The sequence below is a fragment of the Antedon mediterranea genome, chromosome 2, assembly GCF_964355755.1.
Source record: "Antedon mediterranea chromosome 2, ecAntMedi1.1, whole genome shotgun sequence".
Lineage (NCBI taxonomy): Eukaryota > Metazoa > Echinodermata > Crinoidea > Comatulida > Antedonidae > Antedon > Antedon mediterranea.
In genome coordinates this window covers 1,836,443-1,858,508 of record NC_092671.1, presented here as the reverse complement: position 1 = coordinate 1,858,508, position 22,066 = coordinate 1,836,443, and the positions used below count along the sequence as shown (strand labels likewise).

Genomic DNA, 22,066 nt, shown 5'->3' with positions numbered 1-22,066 from the left:
TGAATGATATTGCCTTAAGGTACAGGTAGGAGTCCGACGAGTGCTAGAGAAAATTGAATTCAATTCAAAAAACATTTATTTACATCCAAAAGATAAAAGTAACAAAACAATAATGACAAGAGATAATTTAGAAAAAGGACGAAGGCAAGATAAATAAAAAATTAATCAATTAAAAATAATGAAAAAAAATAAAAATAAACATAATACCAGTAGATAAAAGTTGAAAAAATAAAGTAAAAATGCAGAAAAAAGTACAGCTGCAGGGCATAGTAATGAATAAGATGACAAAATGAATAAATGTAGCAAGTCACGGAACATGAAACAACGACCATATCGAACAAATCGCTTTAGTAACGTGACAAAAAGTCGAGACATGTCTGCAGTTTTGATTCTCAAGCAGCGTTTCTCTAGTCGTTTGAATGGGATATTGGTTGAGTTTATATAAATACACTAGGAACAATTTAGCTGTACACTAATTAGAAAAGAGTATTAAATTGTTTACTATTAGTGCTTCTAATAGTATTCTTAATTCTATGACTTGTCAAAGGCTCAACAATTCATCAAGTAATTGTCATTTTGTTATTATTAGGTTATTTAAAAAGGTTTCCAGGATTACCTATTGTTCGAGTTTACAGTGAAACTATTGAAAAGAAAGATTTTCCATTGCCATGGGAAAAAAACGTCGGGAAAAAAGCTGATATACAGTCCTCTACTGACCCTGATCATGTCAACGTTGCATTACACCATCTCATCAGGACCGGTGACAATTCTAAGAGTGCTGAAATATGCAAGCTCGATCGAGAATTTCGACGTCTGAGACCAGAAACAGTCGTTACTGAGGAAACAAGATCAAGATATTTAAAACTGATAGATTCAGCAAAGGTAAACCCAAATTTTACTCAAATGAGACTTTTGTATAAAATGATTGACAATTTTAAAATCAGTTGTTATTGCATTTTTGAAAATATTACTGTATATATTATTCCTAATAATTACAGGAAGAAGAACTTAAGAAATATAAAATCATCTTAGCAACTTGCAATTCAGCTGGTTCTAATTGTGTCAAAGAATACTGCAGTATTATACAGTGTATCATAGATGAAGCAGGGATGTGTAGTGAACCTGAGTCTCTTATCCCTCTTGTTATGTGTTCACCTTACCAAGTTGTACTTATTGGAGATCACAAACAGTTGAGGTAAGAATGAAATGTCAATCTGAAACTGGGAAGCGCTTTGTCTATGACCGAGTATAAACCCGCCCCAACCTTCTCTTTAAATAAGGCTAAATTCGAACACAAGACATTGATAAATTCCTTGTTGTAAATCGAGTATTATCCTCATTTTCACCAGATTTCACACCCAGTCCTCATGTGAGTATTGGATTTTATTTAATAATATAATTGTGTTCATTTACTTTCAGACCAATCATTAAAGAGAAGCATGCAGAGGATTTAGGTCTGGGTATATCTCTACTAGAGCGTTATGAGGCAAGGACAATGATGTTAACCATACAGTACAGAATGGTAAGTCTACTATTTTAATTTCTATTTCAAAAGGAATACGATAAAAAATGCAACATATTGCTATATTGCAAGAACTGCCATTAGTACAACCATGCTGTTTTTATAGTGTTTGCTCACATTTAATGTTTCCATTTCTTTTAGCACCAAAAAATCTGTGAGTTTCCATCAAGCGCTTTCTATGATAAAAAATTGGTGACAGACGATTCCGTTAAAAATCGCAAAATTAAAAACTGGCAAAGGAAATTTTGGCCAGCTGGTTCCATTTGTCCAACCGTATTCTGTCACGTGTATGGAAAAGAGGAGACATTGACTGTTAACAGCTCAGAAGGAAGTGAACAAAGTAAAAGCAACCCACAAGAGGTGTATCATGTGGTTAGTAATCTACTTTCATGTACACAGGAGGAAGGGGTTGATGGGTGTAAAGTTTGCATTGCTACATAATGTGATCAGTGACCATTTAGTTATAGGCCTAAATCTTTGTACAAATGTTACTGTTATGATACAAGGTGTACTTTTAATATATAAATGTTGTCAATTTTTATTTCATGTAGGTGAGAATTGCTTGTAAACTGTTGGACAAGGGAGTGCAACCTAAAGATATTTTGATACTATCGCAGTATCGCTTGCAATGTCAACGAATCAGAGATGATCTGAAAGTGCGTGGAATAGAGGAGGTTCAAGTATCAACTGTGGTACTCAGTCAAGGTCAATTAATTTCTGATATATGTACATGAACTTGTTAGACATAAACAGACAGAAGTAACATATATATTTACTTCTGTGGCCAGATTACTTTCATCTGTACTTTTCTAATATAGGAATCAAAAAACTGATGAAACAAATTACGAAAACGATTTATTTAGATAGTTTGATATTTGTTCACATAATGTGATTAGTTTCTCTCCATGAACATAAATAGAAAAACAAAACTGCAAATCGCAATTTGTTATACTATGAATTTTTTTGTTGGCATTGAACAAATTTATTTTCCATCCACTAGGAAGTGAATGTGATTACGTAATCATGTCAACTGTACGTTCATTACCAAGAGTTGAGATTGAAAAGAGACCAAGTATTAGATGGATGAAGATGAATTTAGGTTTTATAGCTGATGAAAACCAAATGAATGTGGCACTGACCAGAGCCAAGAAAGGACTCATTCTTATAGGTAAGTACTATGAGATAATAAAGAAATAGTGACAAGGACAAAGTTTGGGCTCCATTTTCATTAAAAAAAGTAATTCTTTTATCACACGACATGACTACAATCAAGCCAACAAAGATTAAGAGGGACGATACTAATAATTTATTTTTGACAAAAAGTGCACTTAATAACCTTTTTTTTCTTTACAGGTAACCAGTACCTATTGGAAACTCACTCCAAGTGGAAGGAATTACTACAAATGTACAGGCAAAATAAATGCCTTGTTGATCACGCATCAGATTTCAAACCTTAAGTTTGAATGTAGCAAGGATATCTGACAAGTAAAGAAGAAACATCAAGCCATTCTCAACCATACTTTAGTTGCTTTTGGAAACACATGGTGTATCAAATTTTACTAAGACAAAAAAAGAGCTATTACATTTTCTTTCAATGATGCAGCTTAGTGTTTTTAGTAACGAAGATAAACTTTATATATAGATATAGATTTAGTAGTTAGTAGTGTCACAAATATTGTACACAGTCATCATTTTAAAATCTTAAATGTAAATTTTGGCTTTGTAAAATCTTTATAAACTTTTGGATCTTCATATTTGTAAATCATAATGATGTGTAAACTATATTTTTAAACTACAAAATTATGTTTTAATCTTTAAATGTTTGGTATCATTTTAGATTTCAACTAAAATATCTAAAGATGTTAGATTTCACAATACCTTAATTATTATATTAGACAATTACAGATGTAGGCATACACTCAATTTCTCATGTACATTTTAAAAGTATTTTCTTTTTCTAAATTGGTCCACACTTCAATTCAATTTTATACTAATAAATATTTGTTTGCATGTTTCTTTCTTTATTCCACATCCACAGTACTGAGACTTAAACTGTTTCTTTTATTGAATATACTTACTTAATGAAACACAGAAAATATATTTCTAATTTGTATATTTTTTGACATTTTATTATTTTTATTGTCAATAGGATTTACTGTAAAATTTTGAAATCATGTATCAATATAAAATTGTAATTTTTGAAAATGTTGATGCTTATATTATATGTATGGTGATATGATAATGGTGATGATTTCAATGGCAATGTATTTAATTATGATAATAACAATTCTAAAGAACTCAGCATTAAATCATTAAAGACAGTTTATTTCTAATCTTATATTTGTAAAATGTTACATTTTTTATACCATGATAAATATTATAAGGAGACTCCAAGTAGATTATTATTATATATACGGCTACATAGTCAAGATTTATGAATACTGTGGATACAAGTTTTCTGGGGATATGTTTTAATTAAAATTGGTATAACTTATTGATATTGTATATGAATTACACTTATCTAAAAAGTAGGCCTACATTATAAATATTTAGCTATTGAAGAAATTTCCAAATATGGAGTCACTCTACAAATATTTTCAATCATTCCAAATTACCTTTTTCTAAATGTGTCAATACAAAATAAAAAACACAGAAGTGTAAAAGTTTCTTACCTATTTAAAATGGTACAGTGATGTGATGATTTGCTGGAATCTGTTACATTCAGTACACCTTGTTTTGTCCAATCAGCTTCCAATATGCTCACCTGGTGAAGGTGCCACGCTTCCAAAGGATCTGGTTCTGGTATACAGATCAAACAGTGGAAAACATGCCTGAATACAAGTTTAAAAACCAAACCTAAATTAGTATAGTTAAAAGCTGTTTAGTGAAAAATGCACCACTCCCAACACGATTAGGAGACATCAAAATGACTATAATGTTCTAATTTATTTATTTTTTCTTTTTTGTAGAGGCCTAGAAGTATAAGCATTTTTATTTCAGACAAACTGTCCAGATGATACATATAAATTTTAAAAATATATATAATGTAACAACCATCAACAAAATGATGGAGAGAAGACCAGACAATATACAATAAAAAACATTAATTTTACACATTTCTTAATTTTAATGTATTTTATTTTTATATTATATACAGTGTAAATTTGTTATTTCCTTTCATTTGTAAATATATGTAGGCCTACATGATTTGCTTTCTTTTCCTTCATTTGTTTTATTTTGGTGGCACAATCAAAGATAATGAAAAAAGTAAACACCAATAAATAAATACTGTAAATCACCAATAAAAATCACCAAGTAAACTTCCGGTTGATGCGCTCTCTACTTGAAATAAGCATCTTTCAACTGAATACAATGATAACATTATTGATATTCATGATAGCCTACACCTTTGTTCTTGTTCACTATAGCATCACTTCACATAAGACTCAGTGGTATAATTCTCTATAACAAGGTCTATGCTCAGTCTACAGTAGGCTTCACTTTAGCCCAGTTTAAAAAAAGTGCCGTTAGTAATAATTTTATTCAGCACCGGCAGGTAATTCTTTTCTCCATGGATATTAGTTTGTAAACCTAGGAGACACATTAAGATAGGACAATGTGAAGGACAAAACACTAATAATATTAATGTAGCTGAACACGTGGTAATGGGTAATCACCAACCACAATAAATTTAGATACTTTGGTGTATGGATATCCTACGACGACATCCATATTGGTGAACATGAAGTCGCATATCTAATCAACTTTCAAAAAAAGCTACTACTATTTTTTTGATTGAATTTGGCTAAAACTCTGAAAAGGACTATATGAGCACTCACTGGCTTAACCCAAGGGCCTGCACCCCAGAGCCCTGCAGCAATGCACACAAAAAAACAGTAAAGCAAACAAATAATAGTATTATATTTAGGAAAGGCCAGAGCCGGATATTAAAAAACAAAATGTCCTATACTGTGCTTTCGTCTGGTTCTACCTTTTACGGTAATGATGAACTGAAATAAAGGCTTTTTGTCACTGATATTTATAATGAAGCTTAGGTCGGATAACTGGATTTTGAAAATAGTAGTTTATTATTATGTGCACACAACACATTTATGTTACGGTTAAAAAAAAACAGTCGGCCCTAGTTTGTACATTATTTATTTTGATGTACCACCTCATTGTAAAAAATACAGTATATAAACAGTTTAAAATAACTTGGTTGTGGTCGATTTGCAGCTAAACCATGAAGGACGTAAACATAAATAATGTTTTTACACCTTTATTTGTCTATGACAAAGAGATAGACCTTTGAACCTTCAATTCAAGCAGGCTTATCACAATTGTATGATAGTTGTTGTCGTTAAAGTAGACACATTTCACCCAACAATAACTGCTCTCTTCTGATCAAAAGCAATAACTAACAAAATCATACTTTTGCATAAATCTGTCAGTTTCTGTAAAACATACAGAAAAATACAAAAGGAAATATTTGTAAGTATGTATCAATAATAGTAATAGATTCATTGGAACTCAACCTACTGGTACACTGTAACCAGTATACTTTACTCAACCAATGCTTATAGATCTTGAGATATTACTGTCTACGGTCATAGTGCATATCGGCCGCTATCCATTTGGCTGCCATGGAGTTAATTTGTTTAACAATTTCTTGCTTTACCTAAACAAACCATCCACCATGAGGCAATGGTGAGTAAAGGCATTTTGAGTAAAAAGAGAGCGGACCACATTTGTCGGGGAGGAAAATATGATATTTCCTAATGAAAATAAAACAATACCCTACTGAGTGTGGGTAGGATTTCAAGGATTTTCAACTTAAAAAGCAACTAAAACTACCCTTAGATTATTGTTTAATATCGTCTGGAGTTTCTGGAAGCTCTACCCATGTAGCGTAATAGGTGAGGAGGCAGGGGGAATAGCAAATTCGTACCAGGCTGGGTATAAAGAAGAAAAAAGAAAGAGAGCACATGGGAAAGACAAAGGGAGAAAGAATTTAGGAAATCAAAAATTGATTGTAGATCAATGCTTGTATGTATCGATATAGTATTAAATCAATATTTTCTAGCTACTGTATGAAAACGGTAGCATAGATTCAGTATTCCAAGTGTCCTGCTTTCGATGGAATCTTAAAAGCCGCAGTCCGACAGCAATGTTTACTACCCTAGTTGGTTTTGGTGTATCTAAAATCAGGCCTATTTTCCTTCCCAATATATACATTTTCAAGGTATAAGTGTAATTTCCGGAGACCTTGCAGCTTTATTTTTCAAAATTTTCTCACCTCACAAATTTTGTCTATTTCAAAGTATATGTGCAATTTTCGAGGACCTATCTTTGCACCCACTGTCCCAAGGCCTCTGTGATGGGGCTTGCTCCGCCCCTCGGCCCCTTTAGACGGCCCCAGCCAATGGATGCTTGGTTTGCGCGCATAAAGCACACATGCAATTTGAGTTAAACTTTACAAACTTTTTTCTTTTGCAGACAACATTTCTTGAAATGGCAAACAATGATCCTAATAGGAAGTTCATGGACTTGAAATCTAACTTCAGTAAAATGTACAGTGATCCTCACAAATTTAAATGGTTGCGATTCTTTTTATTTGAGCACATATCTTCAGAAGACCTCGCTGCTACAAATTCTGGAATTCAATTATTAAATTTACTAGAGAAAGCTGGTTATATTAGCCATAATAATGTTCATCTTTTATTAGAAATCGCTAAAATTTCATATTTGCAAAGCGCAGAAGAACTTGTAACCGAGTATATGTCAGATGGAGGTATTACAAATGGTCAAAAAACGACCAATAAAAAGCTATCAAAATATCGGAAAAGCCTCTTTAAGGCATTACGAGATGTCAGAACAAATGGCTTAAGTGGTATTATTTCTTACTACAAGTTAAGCAATGATTTCCAAAATATTTGGGATTTAATATTTCATCTGGAGAAAGCAAAATTTCTAGAAGATAAACCAGGAAAAATAAGGAGGTTTACAAAATCTCTCAGTGAAACAGCAAAGAATCATTTACTTGGCATTAGTACGTATTTTCTATTTTTGTATAAATTATATCATTTAAAAACATGAAAATGGATGCATTTACAGTATTATATTGTTATGACACAAAGAGTGAGGCTAATATTTTGGCCAACTGTAATTTTGTTATCTTAGTGTCAACCAACAAGCCTGGTTTTGCTTGATTCATAGCCTGCCAGGTGATGAACAATTATGAATTACTAAGTCAGTTTTAGTGCAACAAACAAAACTTTGGGGCATTCTTAGCTTTACTAAATATATTTTCCACATGGTGTACTTTACTAGTGTTTGTTTGCCATGCAAACCTTCAAACAATTTGTTGATATATTTTTACAATACAATGTACAGTGTTCATTATTTTTGTGTTTGTATTCTCAATACAACCATAGACAATCAGTGTATTTATTGAAATAAAGATTAATATTTTGTTATGATGTTGTCAAGCCACTTGACACTCACTTCTTCAATCAACATTTTTTGTTTAAAATTGATTAATGTCTAAATGTTTTACCGCAGGTGCTGAAATACAGATATTTTTTAAACAAAAAATTGGAGATTCTGAAGATCAACTACCATCTAAAAAAAGTAACAGAATAATTCTTGAAGATGTTTTAGCATTATGTTATGGCAAACTGAAAGAAATTACTTGTTACTTTTTATTCCGCCGTTGTGAAGCTTTTCACTTATCAAAAGGATCCATAGTATTTCATGTCTCTTTAGTTGATCCCAATGGCCTTACAAATCTCTGGAAACTGCATCAAAGTGGGCAACTTTTAACAGATATAGCAGGAATACTTTTTACAGAGAAACACCAACTGGACTTTGAGCAGACTTGGGAGACACAGTTTGATAAAGGAGTATACAAAGAGGCTCTTGATAAGCTAAGCAGAAAAGGTGAGAAATTAATTTGTGTGAGTCTACCTTAATTACGATAATGACATTAGAGTGACTTTACTGTTCATGAATAGCAACAAAATCATGACTTTGCTTATTAGGCTAGGGAGAAAAAAATGGATAAACAGAACTTAAAACCATAGAGCATAATATTAAAAGTGAAATCACACCAATCCTAACATTTAAATACGTCGTTCATTGCCTATGTATTCATTCATTCATTTCAAACATATATAGAAAACAGTACATACACAAAATTCCTAAAAACTAATCCGCAAACTGTTCGCCTTTATTTGTAATTCAGTGATCTGATGGCTATATAATTATTATAGTTATGTATTTGTTGTGACAATGCATGCACAGAGCAATGAGCTGATTTGGGTGCTTAATTTGCCACGAAATGCAGTTTTCTGTTTGCAATTTTTTTAAGACCTATTCATGCAAAACGATAGATTAAACCTTCCTTTTGGATTTTTTAAAATATTCAATGTAGAAAATTTAGATTATTATATGCACAACATACTTAGGAAACATCACAAAACGTAATATGATTGGTGGTAATATCAAAATGAGTTAAAAAGAAAGCCCTTAAAGTTTACATCTATTAAATTGTATTCTATTTATGTAGGTGCTAGTACCAAAAGACATACCACTGCAGCAAATACATCCGAAAACACTGTTACAGCTTCTGGTTTAGAAAATTCAAACAGTAAGGTAAACATGACAATGAAAGTATCCAATTGTGAAAAATGTATAAAAAAAACCACAACATTGTGTTATGTTTATTTTCAACTTTTCGTGTAATAATTACAGCTCGATGAAGATCCACAATCTGGAAACAAAAATAGAACGTTAGTAGAACCCGCCTGCTTGCACAAATGTCGACAACTTGAAATTTCATTTAGGAGTGTACTTTGTGAACAGGATGAGATGCAAGAAGTCAAACAGACTTCTTTAAGTCCTCTGCCTATCGGTGAGGCTCAACTATCTACTCAGTCTATTGCCTCTACTGCACCAGTTGCAGTAGGCGTACCAGCAAATCTGGAAACTAATCAACAAATAACATGCCCTCAACATGTGCCTGTAAATTACCATTGTTCTTATTGCGAGATGGATTTTGAATCACTAGTCTCCCATGTCAGCAATTTGGAACACAACCAGTGTATTACCTCCGACACAGACAGAAATTGGAAACATCGAAGTCCACCTCTTGATATTGTCAATGGTCTATACGTTATGTGCGATAGGTAAAGTATATTACAATTTGGCTCCTTTCACTTCAGTTTCAATTGTAGAAACCTTTTTTTCTCACAGTTAAATGTACAGAAACCAAGAAAAGAACTGCTGGATTATTCTTGAGTCTTGCATATTGTTTACTATAATTGTATTTATTATACTGTTGTAATAACACCTCAATACATTTATTTTAAACACTAAAACATATTTTTTTTCACTAATACCAGACACTCTAATGAAGACTCAGCTAACTACCAGTGCATGCAGGCACATACGCAAGAAGAATTGGAAGAATGGAAAGAACGACATGAATATCGACTGATGAAAAGAGAAAAAGCCAAGCTGGGTAAACTCTTCTTATTCATGGATCAACTCATGATTGAGTACAACTCAGCAACTTCCAGCGTCAAAGTGGTAAGAAAATTACAAACATATTATTATAGTAATATACTGTACTTGAAATTAAGTAAGCAATAATTAAGGGGACCTAGTATTCAAGATTTGACTACCATATTGAGTAGTCACGGCCTCTAAACTACTTATATGATAATACTAGACCCAATAAACTAGTCAATATATGACTTGCCAATTGATTGAAGAAAATTATACATGTAAACAATAAAAATTAAATGTTGAGTACTTGGTCTTTTATTAACAAGATCACTATCTGCATATATAGTATATATAGTCTTTGTTCTAAGCAGGTTCATTAATTAATATAATGAGTGTAACCTACACTACTCAATTTTTTTAGATGACTGAAAAGGAATTACCAAATATTCGGATTTACTGTGATACAGAACATGACTGTTTTATTGATGAGCTTGAAAGAAAGTCTGACAACGTATTTAAAGACTGCGGGAGGTTTCAAGTGGAGTGTATTGGAGGTGTAAGTGAAGGTTTCTTAATTTCAAGATTACACAGTAGCAGTGTGCTCGATTTCAAATTTTAAAGGGAATTGCTTAATAGTGTTTTCAAGGGCTCAAACAATATCAATGTTATTCAATTTAAAATGCTTACTTTCGTTGGCTTTGGTCTTAATATTTCGAAACTTAAAAAATGAAAAAAAAAGAAATATTAAATGAAATATAATATGGCTAAAAACATATGTCTTATTACTAAATCTTTAGGTAGAAAGACTAAAACGTGTTAGCTTACTATACGATGAACATCGCTTTCACTTTTTTTTGTCACAACCAAAACATGAAGATAAACCCCAGGTTTGCCCTGGAAATATGATTATAAAGGAAGGTACATTCAGTACATACAGCATAGATGTACATTTCGCCAGCAACAAGCTTGGAAGCTTCCATCAATGGGTTGTCTTTGATTTTGGGAAGAAGCCAGTTATGGTTCGAAAACTTAATGTTCATGTCGGTGCAAAAGAAGAATACATGAAGCAGTTGAGTGAACGTCAGTCCATCATTATTTGGGACACAAGTAATACAGAGATAGTCACATCAACTCAACCTAGTCCATGTGACAAGGATCTCTTAAAGAAATACAAGCCACCTGGTGCCAATCTAAATATTGATTACTTGAATGAAAGTGAGCTAACTCAGGAGAATTACAAACATAGAATGCACCAGATGGTGAATTTGGAGGAAAGAGATAGAATGAAAATGATTAACAGGTATAGTCACCCAATTTCGTTCAAACTGTTCAGACTGTATGTAGCTGACTATTGTCAAGACGATTTTTAGATTTTTAGATCAGGGACACTAATGAAGACAGAAATAATAAGAGAAAATTAGGGTCAGACAAGAGATACTTATCTGCTACTCATATTAATATAATCACTAAACTGTTTACAGTCATGATGCCTGTCAGCAATACTCGATATACAAAGAAATGCTTCTAGATTGTCCATGCAAACAACTTAGATATTCTGAAAAAGTTGATTGTGTGATTCGCCAACCACCGCAATTTTTCTTTATTCAAGGAGCTCTCTCGATTGCGTCAGCAATGCGAAGCAATAGCGTAGCGATTACAATAATACTACAGAAGGACAAAATATGCAAAAAAAATTTGAAATTTATGTAATATACTGTAAACTAGTTAGTAAGTGAATACAATTTTGAATACTAAAAAACATGTTTTCTTAATTGAAGGTTCAAGACAAAAACAGAGATGGAAATTGAAAATAATGTCACGGTTGAATCTTATACTGGTACTGAACTGTTTATTGCTCAAAATGGTGAACTCTATGGGAAAATAGAATTAACAGAAACTCTAAATTGTGACGTTGAATCAAGTCTGCTAATCATGGAGTCTGTACAAAGTGTATTGTGCAAATTTGATTCAGAATCAAATGAAGCTTATGAACTTAAAATCATATCTGATGAAGGAATCGATGGTCATACAAAAGATTATATCTACGTTAAGCTGAATGCAAAATTTGTAGAAAATCTCAAACTTGAAGCAAAAACTAAAATACATGTCGAAGTTCAGTTCCAGGTTGACCGCTTACTTTTCTGTGAGATGCACTATGCAATTGATAGCTTGGAAAACATGGAATCTGTATTACCATTACAAGGATATACACTGGCTATTCCACCTGGTTTGTCTACTGACGTCCTCAACGAGAAACAAGAACAAGCAATAGAGTATATGCGTATGGCAGGAACTACAGCAATTAGCAAGCCACCATTGGTGATATATGGTCCGTTTGGTACAGGAAAAACAAGAACCATGGCAGAGTCTGTAAAGAAGATCCTCCTGAAACACGGTACCAAGGTTTTGATTTGCACCATGTCCAATAGGTTTGTAATAAAAATTAATATATATAACAGCTAAAATGATAGAGGTGGGTATGGTATGACATTTTATTTAATGTCTTTATTCTATTTCTTAGTGGGGCAGATCTGTACATTACTGAACATTTAGATGACTATATCAAAACTTACCCAAAACGTAGAGGTCTCAAACCAACACTACTTCGTTTGTATCAAACTGAACGACGCATTAAAACCATACATCCAGATGTTAAGAAGTATTGTCTGATTGACAAAACCACAAACACAATCAATCTACCAACTAGAAATGATGTGAAGAGATCTCGAGTTGTCATCTGTACCCTTAATATGGCTTTGACTTTAGTACGACTGAACTTGAAAGGCCATTTCACACAGATACTAATTGATGAGGCGGGTCAAGCATTAGAGACTCAAGCTATCATGCCGTTAGCAATGGCAGAGAGGAAGACATGTGTAGCAATTGCTGGTGATCATATTCAAATGAGCCCAAAGGTAATTTATAAATAAATTAAAAAAAAGAAGTTTCACAATGGTGTGTTTACACAAAACACTTTTGTGTCATGAGGGCTTAGGAGTTAGGCCTATGCATATTAAATCATTACAATAAGTTGTCACCTTAAACAAGGAGCCCTGAAATAGAGGGATAGAACCAAAGCATCCCAAAATGTTTCCAATAACAGTAATACAACATTTATTATTACATAAGTCTCCCAATTTATATGTATAAAATACAATATTATTTCTGTAGGTTTATTCCGAAGAGGCACGCATCGGTGGATTTGATAAATCTATTCTTAAACGCCTACATGATCATTACAATATCACGGGTGACAAAAACACAATATTTCTGCATATAAACTACCGAACTTGTGAAGAAATTTTGTCATTTGTATCGACAACGTTCTACAAAACCAAACTACTTTCAATGAATAAACATCAATCACACCCAACAATGTACCCGTTATCGTTTTATGCAGTCAGGGGCCAAGATCATTTCATAGAAACATCATATTGTAATAGAGATGAAGTAGTAGAGATTGGAATACGAGTGGCAGATCTTTATCACAACTGGCCACCAGAATGGGGAGACAAGAAAGATATTGGTGTTGTTACACCATACAAATCACAGGTACGTCTATCCCACTTGGTTTTAATTGATCACCAGGGGTGAATGTATGCAGATAAACATAATTTAACATAAAATTTAACATAATTTCAGGTGCGTGAAATTCGGCAAGAACTCAGAAAACGCAAGTTGCACGATGTGAACGTTGAAGGCGTGAGAAATGTACAAGGTATTCTATTCTAGACCATATGCTACATGATTCTGTTAAATTTCCTTTTATTCTATTACAATATTATATATTATTTATTTTGTAAAGGTAAAGAATTTCGGGCCTTGTTCATCAGTGTTGTGCGAACAAGAGCAACACTTGAAAGGACACATGTCACAGCCAAATATAGTAATCCGGTTGAAAGTGCAGAATTTTACTATGGATTTCTTTCTGATGAAAAGCTGTTAAACACTGCGTTTACAAGAGCAAAATCGCTCCTGGTGGTTGTTGGGGATCCTATAACCATGTGTTCTATTGGTGATTGTTCAAAAGTGTGGGAAAAGTTCCTCCACAAATGTGAACAACACAGAAGTTTGCATCCAAGCAATTTAAACCTTCAGCAAATACGTAGAAACACCAAGACTATGAATATTGGACTTAATCCCTTTGCTACTCCCTTTAACCCATCTGTCAGAAAAAAAGCTGTTGATGCTTCAAAGAGAAAGAAGTCTGCAGAGGTTAAAACAACAAGACAGACTAGTGAGGATTTTCCGCTTTTATCCACAGTAGGTGTAGATGAAGTTGAAAACTTTGTCATTGGTGATTTTAACTTATTTTTGGAGGTTCCAGAAGGTGACGAAAATGAACACTGGCAGTCAGAAGATGAAGAAGAAATTGATATGAAAAAAATTGAGGATTCAATTCTGAAAGAGCCTAGGAGACAAGTTAAGCAAGTAATGGAAACAGATGACTTGTTTTCTGGAAATAAAAAAAGAACATTATCAAATTTGAAAGAATCCAAAAGTCATGAACCCTCGAATCAGAAATTGGACAAAGAAAGTGAGGACATAAATCATGTACAAGCAAATATTGAGTTAACAAAACAAAGAACCACTCTTTATGAAAAAAAAGAGCTAGAAGAAATTGCTAAGAAGTTATTTGTTCCAGAAAAAGACCATTCAAATCTTCAAGGTTCTGAATTCTTTGAAGAGTATGATCCAGAAGACACCGACATAAGTAGCGAAGAATTAGATCAAGACAAGAAATATGAACCACTGCTTGAATCAGAACCAGAAAAATACAAGAGATGCAAATTCCATCTTAATGTTCAAGGAAAGACATATGCTACCACTTTAGAGGAAGATATTCCAATGAATATTTCAATCATCAGTAAGCATAACAGAGGGCGTGCTTTAAACAATGATGACGTAATTATAGAAATGCAAGAGAATAAAGAAATTCTAGAAGAAGTTGAAATTGATGAATTAAGTGATAAACCAGAAAACAAGCCTGACAAAATGTATGGTAGGGTTGTCCATGTCTTGAAAAGAGCATCAAACCCATATTTGCGTAAACTGGTATGCATGCTAGATCAGCATAGTAACAGCCTTATGGTACCTGTAAACAAAGACTTTCCAAAACTTTGCATACAGACAAAGGACAAAAACAAATCACCGAGTGAGGATGTTACTGTAGACATATACATCTTAAGTAAACAGGTCAACAGTGATAAGCCATTTTACTTAGAACGCAACGTTGTGGTAACCAACAAGGACCGTCTTCATAAACTGTTTGTAGTACGCTATTGGAAATGGCCCGATAAAATGACGTATCCAATGGGATTTGTTACAGAAGAGCTGCCACCAGCCACTAACAAAGCAGAGGGGATTAAAATTCTAAAGCTTATACATGATGTTGGAGATACTTGGAAGAAAAAAGTTCGTGAAGAACTTGACAGGAAGTTTTCTGAAAATTGGACAATTCCAGAAGATGAAATAAAAGAGAGAACTGATTTCAGAAAAGCTGAAACATTCAGTATTGACCCCAAGGGTTGTCAAGATATTGATGATGCACTTAGCATACATAGACTTGCTGATAATCATTATGAAGTAGGCGTTCATATCGCTGATGTCAGCTATTTTGTAGGAAACAAAACAATGCTTGATGAAGAGGTACAGAAGAGAGCCACTACATATTATCCAACACTTTCAGCTCCCATCAACATGCTGCCATCACGACTTAGTAATGACTTCTGCAGTTTAATTCCAGGAAAGGATAGATTAACAATGTCTATATTTATGGACATAAGAAACGACGGTCTACATTCTGACACAAAAATAGTGAAATCGGTCATTCATTCCAGACAAAAATTCACGTACAAAGAAGTAGAAGACATCATTCATAATGGAAATAATGATGTAAAACCATCTATTGTAACTGCAATTAATAAACTGAATGAATTAGCTCAGAAGACTCGTGCAGCTCGCCTTAAAGAAGGTAGATTTTCATACAATGAGGATGAAAATGAAGAAGAGGCGTCATATCCTCTTGCACATTCACTGACACTGATTGAAGAATTCATGATTCTTGCAAACAAAGCTGTTGCAGAGTATTTGATGGAAAGATTTCCTCAATGTGTGCCACTCAGGAGGCAACTTTCACCTGATCCTGAAAAGCTCCAGGAATTTCAAGTCAAACACTTACCTGATATTAGAAATAGTAAAGAAATGGCAGGGAAGTTTAAAGACTATGTTGATTCTTCACAGTGCAATTGTGATAATGTATGTAAATGCGGTGAACAAAGTAACACAATTACAATGCAGACACGTGAATGGAACCAATTGGTTGAAATTGTAAATAAAATCAAGCAAGGTTCAGATGCCAGTCTTGCTGAAATGATGAAGATTATCCAGATTGTTTGTACTGATACTAAACACCCAAAGCTCTCAGTGATGATGGCACACTACTACATGATACAAGAGAAGTCAGATTACAAATGTTCTGGTCAAAGCATTTCCGATGGTCGAGATCTGGCACATCATTCCCTTGAGATTGACTTCTACACTCACTTTACATCTCCCATAAGACGTTACATTGACATAGTTGTACACCGCCTTATAGATGCAGCTATCAACCAACAAGACATACCTTACACTGAAGAAGAAATTAGTTCCATCTGCTATAATTGTTCAATTCAGTCTTCAAATGCTAAAGCTTTTGAAAAAAGGACAAAGTTGTTGACGAAGGCTTTACAGTTGAAAGAGGTATCAATTTCATGTTTATCTACTGTGGAGCAAGCATCTGATAAAAACATTAGCTTTGTCTTCCCTAGATTTATGCAAATTACAGACAATGCTGTGGGCTTAAACAAATTAAAGCCATCAAAAATACCAGGAGCTAATGATGATACTATCATTGTAACGTGGAAGCAAAGAATATATGATGCAAAAGCAAAACCTACTGAGGTTCTACCAAAGATGGACAGCTCTGCAGGAGAACTAGATGCAAACCGTTTTGTTGTTACTTTTAACAGTACTCATTGGCAAGAAATTCTTTCTGGAATTGAAGATGACGATATCCATCAAATTCATGCTGCCATGTATGTTGCTTCCCAAGAAATTAAAACTAAAGAAAAAAACCAAAGAACTATGGGTAAAAGTGAGAATGGAAAACTGTTGAAAAAAAAATTGACATCTGAAATACTAGATCAGCATGGAAACAGATACCATTTTGTGGAGTTTGAAAGAGAATACAATCTAGGGCACATGGTTGAAGTTAAGCTTATGGCAGGATTTGAGCGAGGAATTCCTGAACCTAAAATCCAACTCTTCAACTTGACACCTGAACTGGACATATGTCTAGATCATCGTTCTGATCCTGTTACATGTTTCTCTCAGTTAGCAAATAAGAAACCCAGAGATGCAAAGGACATACCTACATATCAGGAACGTTGGTTGGCAGTGCTATCAATGGAATCTGCATCAAATGCTGTATCTGAAGATGATACCCTCATCATACGAAATGTATCAATCGATTGGAAATTTGTTTCAGATAAACAGATTTACAATGGTGTGTTTCAGCTACCGACTGATTTCTGTGAGGACCGAAGTATAAGGTATTTATATTTTTTTACAATTCAAAAAGTTCCAAATAATATATATTGTACTTGCAGTACTAAAATGTCTTGACATGCCTGAAGAGATTATATGAAGTTAATATATTTCATAAAATTGAATTTCAGATTTAATCCATCAGATTATTTATGTGTTCGCTATTCTGGTATTGACATACCACACAAAAATCTAAGTCAGAATCGCTCTGAAGTTAAGTGTACTTGGGTTGGCCATTGCTATATAAGAAATGTCAAAGTTAAAGAAGTACAGATGGAAATTGGAATAAGATTAAACCAGTCTGGCATTGGAAAGAGCCCCACACTGCCACATAGTGTCATCTCCACAAAGCTAAAGAAGAAACCACTTTGTATTCTTGAGCTCATACCACAAGGAGAATCAGAAAAGTTAGTTTGAACAATAAATTACTGCCTTCATAAATAGTATGTGCTTCGAAAGTATATTCACTTTACACCATGCCGTCATCATATCACTCCAGATTATCACTGACCTTCATTAAACAATGTTTATCTTCATGATGCTTGTTTGAACTTTTAAAGCTCTATTTTTTGTCCGTCCATCTTATATATTCTTTGATATGTTCCATCTCGTCGCCTTTGCTCTTCTGACAAATCATTGCTATTTGTTCCTCAACGCACATTTTTTTTGTTGCATCACTCTTTGGAACAAACTCCCACCTTTTTGCAAACATTCATCCCACTTTTGATTCACTTAAAATTAATTTAAAAACTCATGTAGTTAGCAAAGTTCAGGATACAATGCACCTTCGATCATTTATTTGGAAATTAGCACATTATAAACTTTTGATTATTATTATTATTGTTGTTATTATTATTATTAGTAGTAGTGGTAGCATGGATAACTGTAGTGTATACCTTTTACCTGTTTTGATGAAAAATGTCTATTTGTGAATCATTTTTAGGAATGTTTACCAATTAATTACAGTATTTCAATTGTTTAATTTATTCAAAGACGTCTTGAAAGATCTGTGAAAGGCCTAAGTGAAAATAAATCTTCATTAAACAGAGATATTGTTCTTCTTAAAAAGTTTAAGGTGGGAGGACAAGAAGATAGTGAGTATTAATGTTATTGTTTAAAAATGGTGTTGTATTAATATCTAAAATTCTATTTCCTAATTTAAAATAATTGAATTAATCTTCAACAAGACATATTTATTCTTTTTAGGTTCAATTTATAATAGACTTGTTGAAATTGCAAAAAGAATAAAAGTTGGGAAGATAAAAGGTGTAGATTTGCCACCACCAAATGATGTCCAAGAGAAGGCAATAAAGACAGCTTTGGCAAAACCATTTACATTTATACAGGGACCGCCAGGTAAGTAGGATGTCATTGCATTGTTACACACATTGACCCTATCAACATTAACATAACATTTTGTACCAGAAATCATTTTAAATTAATCAAGTCAACTTTTTGAGTGTTCAAAAGAGCTTAAAGATTTTATTTTTATTTAAGGAACTGGAAAATCTGTGACAGGAGCGCAACTTGCATACTATTTTTCAGAGATGAACACACAAATACAACCTACTGGCAAAGGGCAGCCACAGGTGCTCTACTGCGGCCCATCTAACAAGTCTGTTGATGTTGTTGCAGGTAATCTTTTTTAACTGATGATGTAATTAATAATTTGATTATATAATACTTTGAAAATCAGACATAGAGACAAAGACCACCACTGTATAGTTTTGTTTGTGGCCTGTTAGAAGCAAGCAGTTTTCTTCTTATTGCCTTGTCCTTAGAACGCTGTTGGTCATGTATATAAATTCAGTGCATTCATGGAGTATGTTATGAATCTTACTGCTCACAATTCACCAGAGTAAATGTTTGTTTTATTATTAGGTTATTTAAAAAAGTTTCCAGGATTATCTATTGTTCGAGTTTACAGTGAAACTATTGAGAAGAAAGATTTTCCGTTGCCATGGGAGAAAAACGTTGGGAAAAAAGCTGATATACTGACCTCTACTGACCCTGACCATGTCAACATTGCATTACACTATCTCATCAGGACCGGTGACAATTCTAAGAGTGCCGAAATATGCAAGTTTGATCGAGATTTTCGACAACTGATACCAGGTGATGTCATTCCTAAAAAAAAAAGAAAATCATATCATCAACTGATAAATTCAGCAAAGGTAAATTTAAATTTAAACCGTCTTTGCTAAGAAGGGCACAAGCGATGCTACAAGCACTAAAACTCCTGATCTCGCAATCAGAAGTCTAACGTTCACTGTGCTACACGTTCTCTTTGGTAAAACAAACAAAAATGACCTTTAACATTGGAATCTTCTTAATAATTACAGGAAGAAGAACTTAAGAAATATAAAATCATCTTAGCAACTTGCACTTCAGCTGGTTCAAAATTCATCCCAGAATACTGCAGTATTATACAGTGTATCATAGATGAAGCAGGGATGTGTAGTGAACCTGAGTCTCTTATCCCTCTTGTTATGTGTTCACCTTACCAAGTTGTACTTATTGGAGATCACAAACAGTTGAGGTAAGAATGAAAGCGAATGACTGAAACTGGAATCGCTTTGTCTATAAACCTTCCCCCAACCCCCTCCGCCAAATTTCATGTCTTAAGTATTGGATTTTATTTACATAATATAATTGTGTTAATTTTCAGACCAATCATTAAAGAGAAGCATGCAGAGGATTTAGGTATGGGTATATCTCTACTAGAGCGTTATGAGGCAAAGACAATGATGTTAACTATACAGTACAGAATGGTATATCTCTACTATTTTAATTTATATTTACATAAAAAATATATAAATAAAAAACTGAAAGTAAAAGTATTTTTATTACTAGTGAGGCACCTATATTGCAAGAGCTGCCAGTCTGTTTTATATAGTGTTTACTCACATTTAATTTTTTCATTTCTTTTAGCACCAAAAGATCTGTGAGTTTCCATCAAACGCTTTCTATGAGAAAAAATTGGTGACAGACGATTCTGTTAAAAATCGCAAAATTAAAAACTGGGAAACAAATTTTTGGCCAGCTGGTTCCAGTTGTCCAACCGTGTTCTGCCATGTGTATGGAAAAGAGGAGACATTGACTGTTAACAGCTCAGAGGGAGGTGAACAAAGTAAAAGCAACCCACAAGAAGTGTATCATGTGGTTAGTAATCTACTTTGATGTATACAGGAGGAGGTGGTTGATGGGTGTGGTGTTTATAAAAGTTTGCATTAATTGTTACATATGGGCTTTGTGATCAGTGACCATTTAGTTTTAGGCCTAAATCTTTGTACAACTATTACTGTTATGATACAAATTGTACTTTTAATACTAAATGTTGTCAATTAAAATGTTATGTAGGTGAGAATTGCTTGTAAACTGCTGGACAAGGGAGTGAAACCTAAAGATATTTTGATACTATCGCAGTATCGCTTGCAATGTCAACGAATCAGAGATGATCTGAAAGTGTGTGGAATAGAGGAGGTTCAAGTATCAACTGTGGTACTCAGTCAAGGTCAATTCATTTCTGATATATGTACATGAACTTGTTAGACATGAACAGACAGAATTAGTAACAGACATATTTACTTCTGTGGCCAGATTACTTTCATGTGTACTTTTCTAATATGGGAATCAAAAATCTGATGAAACAAATTACGAAAAAGATTTATTTAGATAGTTTGATATTTATTCACATAATGTGTTTAGTTTTTCAAAACAAAACTACAAATCGCAATTTGTGATACTATGAATTTTTTTTTTTTGGCATTAAACAAATTTATTTTCCATCCACTAGGAAGTGAATGTGATTACGTAATCATGTCAACTGTACGTTCATTACCAAGAGTTGAGATTGAAAAGAGACCAAGTATTCGATGGATGAAGATGAATTTAGGTTTTATAGCTGATGAAAACCAAATGAATGTGGCACTGACCAGGGCCAAGAAAGGATTCATTCTTATAGGTAAGTACTATGAAAGAAGTTAGCTCTCCAATTTTGGTTTTGGGCTCCTTTTTCATTTACAAAAGTAATTCTTGTATAGGAAGACATAACTACCATAGGCTGAAGAAGGGACAAATACTAACATTATGTTTTGGCAGTTTTTAAAAAGATTAAAGAGAGAATTAGAAATAAGAATTATTGACAAAAAGTACACTGGTGGTTTACCTCACGACATTTTGTTTTCTTTACAGGGAACCAGTACTTGCTTCAAACTCACCCCAAGTGGAAGGAATTACTACAAATGTACAGGCAAAATAAATGCCTTGTTGATCATGCATCAGATTTCAAACCGTAAGTTTGAATGTAGCAAGGCTATCAACATCAAGAAACATCTGACAAGTAAAGAAGAAACATCAAGACATTCTCAACCATACTTTGGAAACACATGGTGTATTGCAAACCTGACTTTAAGTCAAAAAGAAAAAAGAGCTAATAATTCTGTAGTT

At 33.4% G+C, this 22,066-nt stretch overlaps 3 protein-coding genes across 3 annotated transcripts in view; 2 read left to right on the top strand and 1 right to left on the bottom strand.

The window, feature by feature from the left end:
• The window catches only part of LOC140040016 (3'-5' exoribonuclease HELZ2-like), a 29,252-nt gene extending 25,025 nt beyond the window's left edge, over positions 1-4,227 (top strand). The window contains exons 27-33 of the mRNA XM_072085636.1: positions 590-882; positions 999-1,195; positions 1,420-1,522; positions 1,664-1,894; positions 2,074-2,227; positions 2,523-2,690; positions 2,876-4,227. Of these exons, the coding sequence (XP_071941737.1) occupies positions 590-882; positions 999-1,195; positions 1,420-1,522; positions 1,664-1,894; positions 2,074-2,227; positions 2,523-2,690; positions 2,876-2,979 (1,250 nt within the window). The 3' untranslated portion in view covers positions 2,980-4,227. The remainder of the gene's footprint in view (positions 1-589; positions 883-998; positions 1,196-1,419; positions 1,523-1,663; positions 1,895-2,073; positions 2,228-2,522; positions 2,691-2,875) is intronic.
• Positions 1-4,313, bottom strand: part of LOC140040017 (ubiquitin-like modifier-activating enzyme 5) — a 62,932-nt gene extending 58,619 nt beyond the window's left edge. The window contains exon 1 of the mRNA XM_072085639.1: positions 4,195-4,313. The gene's annotated coding sequence lies outside the window, so the exon portion shown is untranslated. The remainder of the gene's footprint in view (positions 1-4,194) is intronic.
• Positions 4,314-7,033: 2,720 nt separating this feature from the next.
• On the top strand, positions 7,034-22,066 carry LOC140041184 (3'-5' exoribonuclease HELZ2-like). Its single transcript, XM_072087607.1, has 22 exons — positions 7,034-7,571; positions 8,084-8,461; positions 9,090-9,175; positions 9,275-9,708; positions 9,925-10,111; positions 10,452-10,586; positions 10,828-11,330; positions 11,809-12,459; positions 12,552-12,945; positions 13,202-13,582; positions 13,673-13,748; positions 13,836-17,622; positions 18,665-18,711; positions 18,824-18,973; positions 19,115-19,252; positions 19,499-19,791; positions 19,960-20,156; positions 20,286-20,388; positions 20,549-20,779; positions 20,978-21,131; positions 21,414-21,581; positions 21,812-22,066. Exons 1-22 carry the CDS (start codon positions 7,034-7,036, stop codon positions 21,913-21,915), a joined length of 9,135 nt encoding a protein of 3,044 aa, XP_071943708.1. The 3' UTR covers positions 21,916-22,066.

Bases quoted from the DNA above. Each gene is read 5' to 3' on its own strand.
- LOC140041184 (XM_072087607.1), top strand. From the start codon at position 7,034: ATGGCAAACAATGATCCTAATAGGAAGTTCATGGACTTGAAATCTAAC. The intron at 13,583-13,672 runs GTACGTCTATCC...ACATAATTTCAG, and splicing joins TTACACCATACAAATCACAG to GTGCGTGAAATTCGGCAAGA. The intron at 21,582-21,811 runs GTAAGTACTATG...TTTTCTTTACAG, and splicing joins GAAAGGATTCATTCTTATAG to GGAACCAGTACTTGCTTCAA.